General features: G+C 40.5%; 1 protein-coding gene across 5 annotated transcripts in view; it reads right to left on the bottom strand.

The window, feature by feature from the left end:
• Positions 1-17,614, bottom strand: part of ubr3 (ubiquitin protein ligase E3 component n-recognin 3) — a 412,017-nt gene that overhangs the window by 249,246 nt on the left and 145,157 nt on the right. For all 5 annotated transcript variants that reach the window (XM_064329864.1, XM_064329859.1, XM_064329863.1 and 2 more), the window contains one exon: positions 14,415-14,511. In XM_064329864.1, coding sequence (XP_064185934.1) covers positions 14,415-14,511 — 97 coding nt within the window. The remainder of the gene's footprint in view (positions 1-14,414; positions 14,512-17,614) is intronic.

Below are 17,614 nucleotides of genomic sequence, written 5' to 3'. Positions count from 1 at the left end.
AGGCCTCAGCGAGCCCATTTTACTGTATGTTTTCTGTGTATAATGGAAATGGCCAAATATGATACTACAATGTTCACGGTACAAGATTATAAACAGAATGCCACTTTAAAAAAGCAGACTTATCAAGTCATGGTAAACAGTAGGTCAACAGTTGTATTAAAAAATTTAGCTATGAGTCAAATTCTAGTGAATTCAAATTCAAAGAGCTTGACGCTCTGTAGCTAATGGATTTTTCTGAAAAAGAGAACTCGAGTTTTAGCCTGAGCAATTAGTACGGTTTGTAAGCAGCACAAATGAGCATTCTGATAAAGTTGCTTACAAATTTATTGACACTGAACAAAGCCAATGTGATAACTCTGATTACGGATAGCTGATGCACGTATTGTTCGCCAGTCAGGGGTTTCAATATTATTGAAATAAGCCATAAGCTCTTCAGGTGATGGCAATATGTCGGAATTCTGAAGCCGTGGGGCAGTACAGTTTGAAACTGAGGAATTTTCCACATGCAGTGTTTTAAGAGAACACTTTGCACTTCATTAAATGTTGCATCCCATAACAATATGTTTGAGTAAATGCATACGGCGTTAGTTTTACTTTACGAAAACCACTGAACACTGGTTCATGTTTTTGAAGAAAAGATAACACTGTCCTAAAAAAATGGAAGTTAACTTGGCCAGCATGGGTGATGATGCGTTTCCATCCAATGAGAGGAATTACACGAAAGATGAAAGGTGCTAATATTTTACAATCATCTTAAAGCAAACAAACGTTATTCTGGCCAAAATGGGTTCGGTCCACCAAGATATACAAGTATTGGATATGCAGTGGTGTGCAGTTCGCGAATGATTCGTTCGAATTGAACAACACTTTTTACTGACTAAGGGGTAATGATTCGTTTTCTCAGTAGACTCGTCCATTTTACTCATTTGATTGACCGAGCAACTCCGCCTGCATCACACTCTGCTTCTAACAATTTATAGCATTGTGCAAAATAATTTGAATGACACAATGCTGCAAGACATAACATTAAAAAACCAAAAGAGCCATTAGCTGCTGACTGCCTATACATATGTTTTATGAGTGATTACATTACAAGACCAACTCCTTACCCATTATACTACACTGCCGCCCCAAATGCCGCCATTACCCTAGGCTACTGAACGAAATGAACGATAATCACAACTCTTTCGGGGGTCGAGAATAACAACACTAGAGTTCTTCTAATCGGGTTGTAGGGCAGTTGTACGTTGTTTCTCAGCAGTCCTCTCTCTGAGGGCACAAAATGCTCTATTTCTGCACAAGGTCCCAAATGAGCATGCGTCTGTTACGCGTTTCAAATATTTTTATTGGAAGCATTTGTGCAAAAATCTTGACATTTATACAGAATAGAGAACTGCTTCAATTTTTACATTATTTCACAAAGATGGCGTAAAATTAAAGGGAGAGAGAGAAAAGGAAGAGAAAGAAAAAAGAATAAGGGGGATATACCCGTCAAACCACCCATCCACTCACCCGCCCAGCACTACTTATAACTTATGAGTTTGTGTTCAATTTGTGTGTTGTTCGAGAAAAAAATAAATGGTGACCATATTTTTAAAAATTGTTTCACTTTATCTTTCAAGATAAATCTAATTCTCTCTATATGTAATGTGTCAGTTAGTTCTGTGATCCACAGCTTCACTGGAGGAACTTTTTACCAAGACAAGAGGAATACTGAGAGACATACCAGGAGTCCGATTTGGACTCTTGTACCCGGCCAAACTCCGCATTACACACGACGGCGCTGACACTCTCTTCACTGACCCCAAAGAAGCATTACAGTATGCCCAGTGCATCGCCAGAGCCGCCAGGGGATAAGTATTATAATGACTAGGTCATGGACTGTTTGTGTCTTGTACGGTAAAATTACGAGATTCATGCCACTGGAGGAAACATCTTTTTTCCAGAATTTAAGAATTTAAAGTTTTTTTGCTGCTATTAGCCCGTAGGCTAAGTGCCAACCGATTTTCCCAATACAATCAGTTTTGAATCTGGCTCCAGTGGGATTTTCAGTATATTGGAGAGGATGCTGAATATTTCAGTCCAAAGGTTTCTATTTTGGGGCAAAGTACAAAGCTGTGGGTTAAAGTGGCTTCTTGGAGCTGACATTTGTTGCAGAGAGGGGAAACACTGGGGAATATTTTATTCAGTTTAGATTTTGAATAGTATAACCTGTGCAGCACTTTAAAATGTATCAGGCAATGTCTGGCATTTACAGAGCAAGTATGAATATATTGTAAGCTTTCATCCCGTAAGTCATCTGAGATTTGTTGACCCAAGTCATCCTCCCATGCACGCTTGTAAACCTCAGATGAAGGGGCGTTAATGTTTTGTAGAACATTGTAAATGTAGGATATCAACTTCTCTGTATTTGCCTGCCTATTCAAACATTCATCAGGTTTATCTGGGCTTGCACTGTTGTAGTCCTGCATGTGTGTTTTCACATAGTCTCTAACTTAAAGATATCTGAAAAAAATTGTCAGTATTCATGTTGTATTTCTCCCGCAGCTCTTGGAAAGAGGAAAAAGTCCCCTTCAAATATAGGTCACCCACAGTATTGATTCCTTGGTTCTTCCATTGGGTGAAGGCACCATCTAAAGTAGAGGGTTAAAAGGAGGGGTTGATTGCAATTGGCAGAAGGAAAGACATGTCTCTCAATTTTAGACGGAACTTCAACTGTTTCCAAATACGAATGGTACTGTGTATTATAGGATTGTGGTCATATGTTGACTTACTCAGTGGTATTGGAGACATGATAATTGCACCTATGGAGAAAGACAAGCAATCCTCTCTCTCCATTTTTTGCCAATTGGCCTGTTGGTGTGAGTCATCTAACCAGAAGATTATGGTCTTAATAATCGTTGCCCAGTAATAAGCCGGAAATTGGGTAAGGCTAGTCCTCCACTCTCTTTGAATTTGCACAGGTGTCGTTTATTTATTCTGTGGCTTTTGTAATCCCAAATAAAGTTGGTAACAATGGAAGTTTATAGTTTCTTAAAAAATGATTTGGGAAGATATATTGGTACTGTCTGAACTAAATAGCTGTGGGAGAAAGATCATTTTTATAGCATTTACTCTGCCCAGCAGGAAAATGGGCAATGTTTTCCAAAATTGAATGTTGAATTTAAGTTTTGTGATTAATGGGGGGAAATTTGTTTCAAACAGGAGGGAGTACTTCCTGGTAATGTAAACTCCGAGATATCTGAATTTTTCAGTTGCAATTCTAAAAGGGAGCTGTTGGAGCCAAGTGACATCCTGTACGTTTATTGGCATAAGTTCACTTTTATTCCAATTTATTCTTTAGCCAGAGAAGGTGCCGAATTGGTCTATTGTGGATAGTAAATTTGGGATACTGGTTTGGGGGTAAGTAATGTATAGTAGTACGTCGTCTGCATAAAGGGAAATTTTATTTGTGGTATGTCTAGTATTGTAGCCATGTATACCTGGATGGGACCTGATGCTCTCAGCAAATGGTTCTATGGCTAATGCAAATAGCATCCTTGTCTACTGCCTCTGAATAAGTAAAACTTTGATGATAATGTTTGATTGGTTAATATTCCGGCACTCGGGTTTGTATATAGGAGTTTTATCCATGAAATGTAGTTTTCGCCAAATTGGACTTTCTCCAGCACTGCGAAGAGATAAGACCATTCAACTTGGTCGAATGCTTTTTCCGCGTCCAGTGCAATGATTGTAAGGGCTTTGTTTTGTATTCTGCGTCAGTAAATTATATTAAACAGCCGCCTCAGATTAAAGAGTGAGTGCCGTTTAGGCATAAACCCAGTTTGATCTGGATGAACAAGTTTGCCAACAACTAGGATGAGTCTATGGGCCAGAGTCTTGGCTAGGATTTTCTGATCTGTGTTTAATAGCGCAATTGCTCTTTAAGATCCCACCTCTTCAAGGTTCTTATCTTTTTTAGGAATTAATGTGATAATTGACTCTTCCTCTCCTTGTGTTCCATCTCACTGAGGGCTGGAAGGTTGCACTTACCAAAAAAGGTCTGCATTGTCACTGGGTCAACTGTTGATTGAGATGAGTAGAGGGTTTCATAAAACTGTTGAAATCTTTCATTAATGTCTTTGGGCAATGAGAGCAATTCTCCTTTTTCCGATCTGATTTTATGTATCATACGGTCGTTTTCTAATTTGCAAAGTTGTCTCGCTAAAGGTTAATGGGGTTTATCGCCAAATTGTTTTTGTTTGGTGAATTGAAATGCTCTACTGATTCTTGCTGAGAGTATTTGGTTTAGTTTGTATTTGAGTACAGATATTTTGTTATGTTTTTCTATGGATGGATAGGCAGCGTTTTTTATGTCCAACTGTTTTATTTGTTTTTCTAGCTCTATTTGCTCTGCCTTTCTTCTCTTATTCTGAGTTGTGTGGTATGAAATAATGCAGCCTCTGAGGAAGGCTTTAAAGGTTTCCCAGAGCAGTGATGGAGAAACACCAGGAGTGTCATTTGTCTCGAAGAATAATTCTATCTGTGACTTCAGGTATTCACAGACTTTAGCTTCTGCGAGCATTTGAGGGTTAAATCTCCAGCTCGACTGACTTTTCCCAATTCCTAACAATTTCACAGAAAACATAAGAGGACTGGGGTCTGAAATAATGATATTGTGATATTTTGGGTTGTAAGTATATGGCATGAGTTTAGAGTCTACCAGAAAATAATCTATTCTTGTGTAAACTTTATGGAAACCTGAGTAGAAGGAGTACGCTCTTCCTGATGGGTTGGCAATCCTCCATACATCATATATATTTGTGTTGTTTATATAAGTGTTCAGAAATTCACTGGACTTTGATGTATTTATTCTGCTAGAAAAAGATCTAAGTATTGGTCTAATATACAATTTAAATCACCCCCAATTATCAAATTGTACTGGGATATATCTGATTAAATCAAATACTTTATTGAAAAATTGGGGGTTATCGAAATTTGGACCATATAGGTTCACTAAGGTCAGCGAGCTTGAGTACAATTTTCCAGTCACTATGATATACCTATCATAGTGAATGGATACCTTATCAGTTATTGTGGTCTTGTGTTTGAATGGAATACCTTTACGAATTAGAATTGCAGTACCCCTGGCTTTGGAGGGAAAATTGGAGTGGTATAGCTGTCCAATCCACCACCTCCTTAGCCTGTGTGAGTCATTCTTGAGATGTGTCTCCCGTAAGAATATTATGTCTGTGTTAAGGGATTTTAAGTGGGCTAGTATTTTGCCCCTTTTTATTGGTTCATTTGCGCCCAATATTCCAACTACAAAAGGTGACAAATTTTCCCCCCATTCTGCAAGCTACATTATCTTGCATAGCCTACTTAGTATTAGTATGTGTTATCTGCTGAATGAAATGATCCACCTTAAGTAGTTAAAGTACATTTTCAAGTGTAGTCTGGGTAAATACCCCCCACAGATTTCCATGGAAAGTATGAAGGTTAAGAATATTAATTCAGATTGGAAAATCAATACATGGGTAAATAGGTTAGGAAAACAAAAAAGAGAGAAAAAAAACACCTCAAACCTCAAAACAGCGGTAGTCTTAAAGCAACCTTCCGTATAATTAACTTCTAGTACTGGTATCTATTAGGTAACCCTGCAACTTTAACGTATTTATAAACTAAACAGAACAAAAAGTAAAAACCTTCTAGAAGCTCAGCTTGCCACTCTAATAAAAGTTCTATAAAATTACGTGTTATGGGATAATAGTCAAAGCCCATTCTACATTTCAACAAGAGGGGGCGACATAGCTCAGGAGGTAAGAGCGGTTGTCTGGCAGTCGGGGGGTTGCCGGTTCGATCCCAGCGCTGGGCGTGTCGAAGTGTCCCTGAGCAAGACACCTAACCCCTAACTGCTCTGGTGAATGAGAGGCATCAATTGTAAAGCGCTTTGGATAAAAGCGCTATATAAATGCAGTCCATCCATTTAACAAGAGGGAATTAGGAAGAACACCTTGAATGTTGAAGTGTATAAAGCAACTCAGCATAAACTATAACAAGTCATCTAAGTAAGTAGCTGAATGCGTAATTGATGGGCATGAATCTCGTAATTTTACCGTACAAGACACAAACAGTCCATGACCTAGTCATTATAATACTTATCCCCTGGCGGCTCTGGCGATGCACTGGGCATACTGTAATGCTTCTTTGGGGTCAGTGAAGAGAGTGTCAGCGCCGTCGTGTGTAATGCGGAGTTTGGCCGGGTACAAGAGTCCAAATCGGACTCCTGGTATGTCTCTCAGTATTCCTCTTGTCTTGGTAAAAAGTTCCCTTTGCTTAACAACTTCAGGGGGGAAATCCTGGAAGATCCAAATCCGTTGTCTTTGGTATGACAGGTTCCTATCCTTTGCCACTTTGCGAAGTATATCCTCCAGGACGTGGCAGTAGTGTACCCGCAGGATCAGATGTCGCTGTGGTGCATTGTCGTCTGGTCGAGTTCTCAGCGCCCTGTGTGCTCGGTCGAGCATAGGCTTCTTGTCCAGAGTGAGTGTGTCTTTCAGTAGTTGTGCTGTGAAATCCCAGACATTTTGACCGTGTTCCATACCTTCCTTCACTCCGGCTATTCTCAGATTTTGACGCTTGGAACGTCCCTCCAGATCTAGACATTTTTCTGATAATTTTGACACCAAGCCGGAGATGCGCTCCACTTCGACTTTCAACTCATCCGTAGAATCGGAGCTAGCTGTAGCCGCTAACTCTAGCTCTTGAATGATCTTGCTGTAGGCGAGTGAGGTTGCCTGAATGGTTTCCAGCTTGTGGTTGATATCGGTTTCCAATCATAGAATTTCCCTACTCAGGGTCGCGGTTACCTCTTCAATGCGAGAGTCTATTTTGGCGCATATTTCCTGCTTCACTTCAGAGAGTTCTCGGTGAAGGGTTTTAATACCTTGTAGAACCTATGTTTGGTTTGCATTCTCTTCGGGGGGCTGTCTCTCAGGCGAGCCAGGGGCTTGTGTGTGGCCTTCCTCTCCGTCTTTTTTCGGTTTTGGTTTGGGTGGCATTGTGGACTGTTTTCCGTTAACGTTTGTGTTGTTGATATTTCGGTCTTTCCGCATATGATGGTGTAGTGATGAGCGGTTTTTGCTCTGTTATTAGTGTAATTTGTTCGGAAAAGTGCAGAGCTAATTAAACGTGCATCCTGTCTCTTCATAGCGCCACCGGAAGTCTCCATGTGTCTGTTACTTTCAACATTCCAACACTATCTTCCACTTCCCTTCAGCATCGCCAGACCTCTCATACCAGATACTCATAATTATACGATCAAAGCTATAGATGACACTGGGGAGATTAACAACCTCCGTGAATGTAGTGGAGGCATAGTAAATGTTCATTCGTTGCTAAACACGCTCATGGCGTGAACCTCCCACGATGTGATAGCTTCGGGCTGCGCCAACTCGGCGCCTAGATAATTGCTGCATATCCATATCCGCTTGTTAAGCCATAACGTATCGAACTTCCGATAATACTGTTTCTGGGTCCAAGGCTCTGCTGCATTGGCTGAGGCTCTCATCTTTTCAACGTGCCACAGTGCTATGTCCCTTGTTGTTTGAATAGAGCGGAGTCCAAAAAAACTATTCAGTTGTCATTCTACCGCTTTCCTTGCGATGAGAAAGAGAAGAGGAAATGGCTGCAGTTGATAATTAAGTTACAATTCTTAAACGAATGAAGAAAAACAAAGTTTGGCGCCAGGGGGTGCTAACGTTAGGTAGCTGTTCTTACCTGTCCTTCTCATTATGCATATACATTAGTGCACAACCTGTCTACATTACAGTTTATCATTACTGTACACCTACGACCATATATTCTTACCACTGTATTATATGTAAGGCATAAACCACGACGGGCTGTCCCGTTATTGGAAAATAATGGAAGTTCTACTATTTGCACCGTTGTTAAGCAAAAACCTTTGGTCATTAATTCTATGAAACCAACGATTCTATCAAGAAAAAATAGTTCCTTCTTGTTTTATACCATACAATTAGCACCAATTTTGGTCATTTTTGCCATTACATTATTTAAGAAAACTACATGAAACCATAACTCAATCAAATTAATCTCCCTAGCTCTGTCTTGCTTTTTTAAAATGTTGCGGTCTAGCAGTGTAGACATTGCGTTTTAACAAGACACTCTGAAACCGGGTTTGAATGCCAGTTAGCTTTATGATAGGTTCGCCGTCACTTGTCACCTAGCCAATATTAAAATTCTGGGTTTTAGGTCAGAATGATCTCACAGCATGCTTGTTATGCTGGCTAGCTAGCTAGCTAACTATTGAATTGTATTCAAAACAGCGGTTACTACAAACGGAATCGTTCACAAAGATACGGATGAAAATGCATCCCGTAGCCATGAGTTAAATACGGAACGTCTATTCTACTGTCCAAATAAGGGACGATTCCGTATTTTGTGGGATGGTTGGCATCCCTAAATGAAGTAACTAGAACCATGATTCAACATTGCCATCTATTGCAAAATTGGATATTGAAAAGGGGAGGGGACATAACAATTCAAAATCGAAAGAATAATGCTGTTGTTTTAACTGCTTTAGAATGCTGGATTTTGTAGTGCACTGATTTTATTGGAGTTGAAAGAATTTAGACCCTTTTTAACCCTCAATGGTGCCTCACTAAAGGAGGAAGTGATCGTGAAAAGGTTCATAGGTTCGGGATCTGAAGGAGCGCTTGGACCCGGAAGTGGCAAAACGTCATGCGTGACGTCAGACTAAACAAGCGGATAGAGCACCACTGATGACTAGCAGGCACCCTCGGTATTTCAACGCCGCTCCATTCATGCCAGCGAACGGAGATAAGTCTAATCATATTAAGCATAATTAGTAAATACCATTCTAATATCCAACGGGTCTGAAAAACTCAAAGTGAGTGCAGACTATTAGAATCTTACAGTATCGTGTTTCTGAGTTCCCTAGCCTGCACGACTAAGAAATAATTCTTCACCTTCCTATAACCTGAACCGAAAGTAATCGTATTAGGTATGGTTGTCTTTTAATACCCCCAACTCAGGGTACAAAGTATATTCACCTTTCTTGCATTGATAAATAATTATCCCACTAGATCAAAACTGAATAAATATTTACCATGTTACAGAAACCCGCCCCCCAATGGGAAAGGCGGATGTGGTATAAAGGTGTGCCCTCCAAACAGTCAATGACAGCTCAGACCGCTCTCTCACTCTGCCAGGTTTTTTAAGTCAATGACCGCCAAGGCTGGAACATATTTTTTTTGCTTTTTCCAATTTTTCTTTTTTCTTCGGGGTTCACATTGATTTTTAGGAAGCTATCCAAGCCTCAGTCTCCACACCGAGTAACCCTGGATCGCTGCACCATTGGATTTCTGAGTGTACGCACCGCTTTGGAACTGTGTGTCTATGCCTTGAAGTACTGAAGGGTTCGTGTTGGGAGTCCAGTGTCGCCAATCAAGCTGGCCTGTCCCAAGCTGCATTTTCAGGCTTTGAACTTAGCGCGTGCTGCCTCAGCTGGGTCTCAGGGATCACTTTCTCCTCCCTCTTTTCTCTCCTCTCCACACTCTGACTCATAAGTAACACCATAATTCAAAGTTTAACCTAACGTTAGCTATTTATGCGTGCATCCGTACAAAGCCAGCAGTAGCAAGACAGCTGACGGACTGTAAATCTAACTGTATGGTTAAAGACCTTTGTGTTATGAGTCAAGTGTAACCGATTGTTGTCTGTCACCTACTAATCATAGGCTACGTGCGTAGAATTGTATTAGTTCATAGTGAGTTTCTGTGTAGCGTTACCCAGCAACCTTGTTGCGATAGCGTATCACTTATGAACCATAATACTAATACTTTAACGTCTCACTCGTCACTACATGCTACATTATATGTATGAGTTGTATTGTGCTATACTGTGCCAGTGTCCTATCCTATAGGCCTATTACAACCAAAATGCTTAATTTCCGGAATTATTTGTCATTAAAGCTTATATTTTTTATGTGTGTGATTGTGTTTCGTCTCTCATACTGATGGAATGATCCACCAACAAAGTCAAATAGAGACATCTGAATTCATAAGTGCCAAGGGTCAATTCCCTCTAAATAATTTGAAGTATTGAGGTTGATAAAGGGTGATCTCCAGTTATTCTGGGTTCAGTATTCAGTGTGTGCTGTGCCACTAACAGCGTAACTGAGGGTGACCCCTAAATGGTGGTCTTTGACCACTGAACTGTAATTAAATCTGAAATAATACAATAAATTAATTTTAATTTAATAACTCAACTAAGTACTATCAACCCGACGTAATTGGAAGTTCCAACCAAGAAAGGATATTGAGCAGACTGTGGTAAACTACATCAACTGTTCAATCTCTTGTGAAATTAAGTCTGAAAATTAGGTTATAACCAGACATGGACCAGTCACAAAGCAGAGAGATGAGGGAGGTGCCATCCTCTGTTACTGAGCCCAGATCTAAACGGGAGATTTGTGATGAGCACCTGGTTTTGGAGAGGAATGCAAGAGGAATTTCGTGAGCACTATCCAGGCGTTGATGGACTATGGGAGTCAATTAATAAGCAGGACACAATTTAAAACATTGTACCTCCTTGTTCTGGGGTATCATAGGATGGGTACCCCAATGTTGAGGTATTCTGCTGCAGTCTCTCTGGAGGACTACCTCTGCAATCACCCGGGGAGCCATGGACTCCACTGCACGCAAGCGCAAAAGTGGAGAGACCAGGACAGTCCCCTTTTCCTCCTATGGAGTTCTGCCATGGATATACTGATGGAGATGTATTTCAAAGACATCATTGATGCCATGTTGGAAGCCTGTGAAACAGCCAAAGCCAGTCTCACACAGGTCCCTGGAGTTCTCCTGGATGTGTAGTCACAGGGTGGGGGTGACAGGGTGGGGGTCAGAACACACAGCAAACACGGTACCATCCTCCACCGAGGACCGCTCTTGAGATTTGCAAGAGAAAATTCTGGCCCATCTTAGATGCCCTGCAGCTTCGCACCTCTGTTCCCACTGCAAGCGAGGGAGCCCCTGGTCCCTTCCCCCTTGGACTATGTGCCAAAAATCCACTTTCCACAGTCTCCCAGCCCTGATTGACAGAAGGTGCCCCCTTTCCACGGGTTAAGGGCCACCTTCACTCCGCTGTCAGAGAAAAGCCATCAGCTGTTTCTCATGGAGGTAAAACCGGCAGCACTTCCAATCACCACCTCTGGATTACAAACAGGAACTACGTCCATCAAGTTGTTTCCAGCTCAATCTAGTGTCGAGGTGTCAGTCTAAAGATGTAACTCTGTCTTTTGTTCTTTTCCGAGGAAAGGTGTCAAACAGTACATTAGTAAGGAAGTTCTCTGTATGGACCTATGTGCTTGTTGTGAGGGTGTGCTTATCAGTGATTGTTAGAGACTACATCTGGAATACTACTCTGAAGAGTGATGACAGGGTCCAAAGGACATTTTTGTGAGTGGGACGCTCAGTGATGGGACAGTGATGCAACACATCACCCCCCCCCCCGAGAAGCAGATCCTGACTACACAGAGCAGTTGAAACCCGTCTGGATCACAGGCCAGATGGTGAAGAATCCCATAGGGTAATGAAGCTTAAGGCACTGTGGGAAAGAAGCTACGCTGCACACGCACAGCACGCTTGTGGCTCCTCCAGACTGAAGACTGGCTCTGAAAGACTACCTGTCGAGATTTCCAGATGCAACAGGGCTCTAACATCACCCGTAACACAATACAAATGTCTACAGACCTTCCTCATCACAGGTAAAACAGGATAAAAAGGACTTTCAGTTAACACAATGACTGGACACATCTGTTGTTGGACACTACAGGATGCAGAGAGAGGTCTCCACTACACAGCTGTTCCAAAAGATGGACTATAGTTTCAGGACAGTAATCAAAGGTGGACATTGATTGGAAAAATTGAATCACTTTGTAAATGTCAATGTCTTGTCTGGTAACCCACTTCCCCTGTCTTTCTTACTTTTCTGTAAACTGAAGCTTCCTCTTCGGCACATGTTTGCATGAAGGGTTTATCACCTACAGGGGTGGTAATGTAATTAACCATTTGGCCGTTCTCAGCCATAGAAAGCTTCAAAGTGCTCAGCCAGCGTTGCCTGGAGAAAAAAGAGAGCAGGAACTAGGGCGTTACTATCTGAGGGTTGAATCTGTGTGTCTGCGTGTGTGTGTCAGAGAGGGTGTCCATGCCCCTGCCCCCTCCTCTTTTTCACCAGTTAAAATATGCAGCTTTCTTTTAGTTTTTAGGTTTTGGCAACATGGAAGGAGGTAGTTTTGTAACAGTTGGAAGTGGGCATCTGAGACTTGCATCTAGGCATGCCATTCTACTTTTCATCTCTGGTTCTTTTGGACTATTCTGCTGTCTTTTGGTTTCTGCATTTTGGATTACTCTGGGACAAAAGCTGTGGTTTGCCATCTTCTCCCATTAATTTCTTGTGTGACTGTCCATGTCTGTAACCTTTGTTAATAGTTTTAAGGTAGTTGAACCTCATCTTTAGATTAGACGTGAATATTTGTTGTCACTTAACATTTCTTAATTCTCACCTGGTTGTGATTTGTACGTTTTGATAAAGGTTGATCCAAACAGTTTTCTCTGCATATCAATGAATTTGGCGATTTGATTGATAATTCATATCTTTGATAATAATTATCAAATTAAATCAAATAAAAATATTTGGCTAAGTGAGGTGTTGATGCACTTGTGTTCGGGATTCAGAGTGCCAGACGTCAACGAGTGTTAACGGTTAAAACTGCTGGGTTTGGAAAATTATTATTTAAATTAATCCTTGCTGACAGGGTACAATATCTAGTTGTGTTTTCTATCAGAACAATGCATTGCAATGGTTTAGCACTCATGGGCCAAGTCAATCCATCACGCCAAAGAACGGCTATCTCCACTCCACTGAATGATCGAGACGTGTCTGAACGAGCCATTAATGAACGTTAAAGCCAGCTCTGAATGAGAATCACAACATTTTTGAGTCTTTGTTTGCCGATAGAGGGTTCCTATGCCCTCTGGGGAAATGGGGATTACTGAATCAAGTAAATGAATAAAAAAATGTGTTCTTTTCACTGAACAAATCGTTTGTGAACAAGTCAGGATAAAAGAATTTAACTTCCCTTCACGATTGGAGACAGCTTGTGTCATCACAGTAAATGAAAAGCAATGACATGACCCGCGGGGCCGTGCTCCGAGAAAGCTTTCAAGTCATCTGACAAACTGACATTGCATTTAGTAGCTTGCTAGGTGTTATGAATTCAGGTTAAAAATATGCAGAAATACCCTCTCTTCGTCTTCAAGAAATGGTGGGAGATGGGCAGATCCAGCAGACTGTTGATCAATTTGTTGGGGGTAAAGAAGGATGAGATATTGCTGACAGTTGTCTAGGGCAAAGGCAAGTTTGACTGAGGAATCTGCAAGGTCTTAAATGACTGATATGGCCGTAGCGTCGATCGGGTTATGATCATGGGCGACGTGGACCAGATTGAAGAAATCATCATCTGACGGGTTGCTGGATAGGCTATCCATCTTAAAAAGTTCGGCAGAGGAGGTGAGCAAGATGGCTTATTAAGTCTGTAGATAGATCTAAGTTTGTAGGTCACCAAATATGCTGACAGGACAAGTAAGTTCTGTGACTGTGTTGCATGTGAAATGAGAACGAATATAAAATGAAAGTGAAAGAGAGCCTTCTTATTTGAGATTTTGGTAAATTGCAACAACCATTGCAAAAGGTGTATGAGCGAAAAAGAACCGCACAATAATAAACTCCAATACTAAACAACTATTCACCAAACAAGCAATACAACCTAAATTAGATACAGAATTACACTTCTTTACAGGAAGCAGGTACACACTTCACATTTCAACGGCAAAAAAAACAAGGCAAGATCATCTAAAACAAGATCGAAAAATGAGAATGCATACAATAATAGTACTTAATAATAATGGTAATCAATCATTATAAGGCATTAAGTAGAACTGCCTAGAGGAAGACATTTCAATACATTTAGTGACATCACACAGCGATCCACAGGACAGTAACCATGTGCCATCTGCCTCACCTCAAAATCCACATTTATTTTTACATATCTCTAGTGTTCAATACAGAAATAATTCCCTGGTCCATTGGGTTTAAATTTTTCAATAATGGTATTTGACCACCTTCCAATTGGAAGTTGCTTGTATCACCAACTTCTCCCTAAACTAGCACAATTCCAAGTGCAGGCATTAGCATTGATTCTCGGGGCAAAACTGGCCTCTCTTAGTACGGCACATTGCAATGCCTTGCACACTCATTCCAAACAGTGGCGTTTGAACACACTAGAAATACATAAATATGTGCCAAGTTTCTTGAGGAAACTGAGAACTCACAATGCTGAGTATCTGTCCATCGCTGACTGGACATCCCGCCGGTACACTGTCCTAAGAATTACCATGATGGGATCAAATTCCTTCTCCCAGACTTCAGCTGGAAAAAAAAAAAACATTGCATTACAATGGTAGAAAGTCTGACAAGATGCTTACATTTGGGGCAACAGAGTGCCTCCATTTGGTTGGTGAACGGACATTCCGAATTTAAATAGCTGATAACAGCTGATGTACTGTAGGGTAAAGAGACTTGCATGAAAAACTGCCTTCCAAATAATACAAGTACAATGAGCTCCATAATGTTTGGGACAATGACATTTTTTCTTGATTTGGCTCAGTAATGTACAATTTTAGGTCAATAATCAAACAATTTACATATGGTTAAAGTGCATAATCTCATCTTTAATTGAAGGGTATTTTTAAACACTTTGGTTTCACAATGGAAAAATATACATACACACAGTACAGACTAAGTATTAGGCCATCTGTAGTTAAAAAAAAAAAAAGAATTCAGTTAATATATGCACATTTATTGAACCACAAAACAAAGTACAAACATTTTTTTATTGTTTTATTTCTACCAATAACACAAAAAGATGACTTCTACTTAAAAATAATTTTATACATGACTTTCCTCAAAATAGCCTCCTTTGACTTCAATTACAATTAAATTCAAATACCCTCCACAGGTAACTAAATTGAGTGAAATCTAATCTTTCTATGTTTACTTGGCCCTTACATACACACACGTACATTTACTCTGTGTGTTCACAATCTTTATAGCGCCTAATCTTACCTTCCCTGTTTCTCTTTCCAGGGGGCTCCCATCCTTACCTCACCCTGAGTTCAAAGACCGATCCAGCCTGTTTCCTCGCTCCATGGTCATGCACTGCTTCAGCCCTGTTCCGCCCCTGCCCATGCCTTGATGCAGCCTGGAGCTACAGGTCTATCACTCGGCTCCTCTAAACTTACTATACCATTTGGTCTTCAATTATTCCTGTTAGCTCTCACCGCAACTGTAATCTGTATAACCCATTTTTTTGCTGTGATAGATTCCTTGTAGCATTTCTGCCACATTCCATTCTACTGCTATTTTACACCAGGCTGGCCAGTGGAGGATGGGCGCCCCTTCTATAGCTGGGTTCCTCTCGAGATTTTATCCCATTGGGGAGTTTTTTTCTTGCCGCCGTTTGACGGTTTTCTCCCCACTGGGAATTTTTTTTACCTCATGTATTTGCTATTTGGTGGTTCAGGCCTGGTGTTTGCTCTGTTTGCCCTTGCCTTGCTAGTCTGTAAAGCGTCTTTGTGACAGTTTTCTGTAAAAAATCACAATACAAATAAAACTGAATTGAATTGACTGGAATATTTTACTTCCACTACAGGCAAATAGCATTTGGCTACCTGTGGTTTAAAAAACACTTAAAGTAAACAAGATTTCAGCCAATTTAATAACCCATCCACCACCCTCCCACCCTGGCATAAAAAGCCAGAATGAAGTTTGCCAGTGATCACCAGGACGAAGACCTAGCCTTCTCGAGGAGTGTTCTCTGGTCAGATGAAACAAATTGTACTGTTTGGCCATAATGATCAGTGCTATGTATGGAAAAAAAGGGTAAGGCTTTTAATCCGAAGAACATCATCCCAACTGTGAAGCATGGGAGTGGTAGCATCATGTTGTGGAGGTGTTTTGCTGGAAATGGGACTGGTGCACTTCATAAAATAGATGGCATCATGAGGAAGGAGGATTATCTATAAATACTAAAGCAACACCTCAAGACATCAGCTAAAAAGTTAAAACTTGGTCCCAACTAGGTCTTCCAGCAGGACAATGATCCTAAGTATACCTCCAAAGTTGTAACAAAATAGCTTAAAGACAACAAAGTGAAACTATTGGAGTGGCCATCACAAAGCTCTGATCTGATCTGAATCCCATAGAAAATTTGTGCTCTGAACTGAAAAAGCATGTCCAAGCAAAGAGGCCCACAAACCTGACTGAGTTACACCAGTTCTATCAGGAGGAATGGGCAAAAAATGCCGCAAAGTATTGTGAGAAGCTTGTGGAAGGCTACCCCAAGAATTTGATTCAAGTTAAGCAATTAAAAGGCAATGCCACCAAATACTGACAAAGTGTATGTCAACTTTTAACCCACTGAAAATCTGATATAGTACATAAAAGTTGAAATAAATCTCTCTCTTAACTATTATTTTGAAATGACCTCTTATGGAAATAAAGTAGATACCTTAATTGACTTAACACAGGAAATGTATGGTAACATGAAATCTGTGGAGTTTTATAAAATTGAGTTTGAATGTCTTTAGCCTAGGTGTATGTAAACTTTTGGCCTCAACTGTATGTATGTATCTGTGTGTGCATATATACAGTGGGCTCCAGAATTACTGGCATTGATAAATATGCACAAAAATGCTTTAAAAAAATGCTAAACTAAAAAAATAATAGTTATTGACATAAGGTTTATTTTCCAACATGTGTAAACTAGTGTGCTTTATTAATGATTCATTGGAATCAACCAAAGTCTTAATTTTTTAAAAATACCAAAAATATTTCCCCAAAAACAGGTTCCAAAATTATTGGCACCCCTGGTTTAATACTTTGTGAAAACACCCCTGGCAAAGATGACAGCCATGAGTCTTCTCCTATAATTTGTGATAAGGTTAGCGAACACATTTGGAGGGATTTTTGACCATTGCTCCATATATCATTGATATCTTTGGGTTTGCGCTTATGGACCCCCCCCTCTTCGGTTCAGACCACAGGCTTTTGATGGAATTTAAGTCTGGAGACTGAGATGGCCATTGGAAAACATGGATGTTGATTTCACTTAAGCATTTCTGTTTAGATTTTGATGTATGCTTGGAGTCATTGTCCTGCTGGACAATCTACCTATGACCAAGTCCTAGCTTCTTAGCAGAGACAACCAAATTTTCTGCCAGAATTTCCTGGTACTTTGTTGAATTCATTGTGCCATTGATGTAAAATAGTGCCCCGGGACCACTGCCAACAAAACATCTCCAAAATATCAATGACCCACCTCCATATCTGTAGGTATGAGGTGCTTCTCCTGTATGCATTCCTCTTTTGCTGCCAAACATTTCGATGGTGTGTATGGCCAAAACATTCAATTGTGGTCTCATCTGACAATAGCACTCTCTTCCAGTCATAATTTGAATGAGGTTTGGCAAGC

Source organism: Anguilla rostrata, chromosome 3 (genome assembly GCF_018555375.3).
Source record: "Anguilla rostrata isolate EN2019 chromosome 3, ASM1855537v3, whole genome shotgun sequence".
Lineage (NCBI taxonomy): Eukaryota > Metazoa > Chordata > Actinopteri > Anguilliformes > Anguillidae > Anguilla > Anguilla rostrata.
Note: the sequence above shows the minus strand (reverse complement) of the source record. Positions and strands in the feature narration are given on the sequence as shown.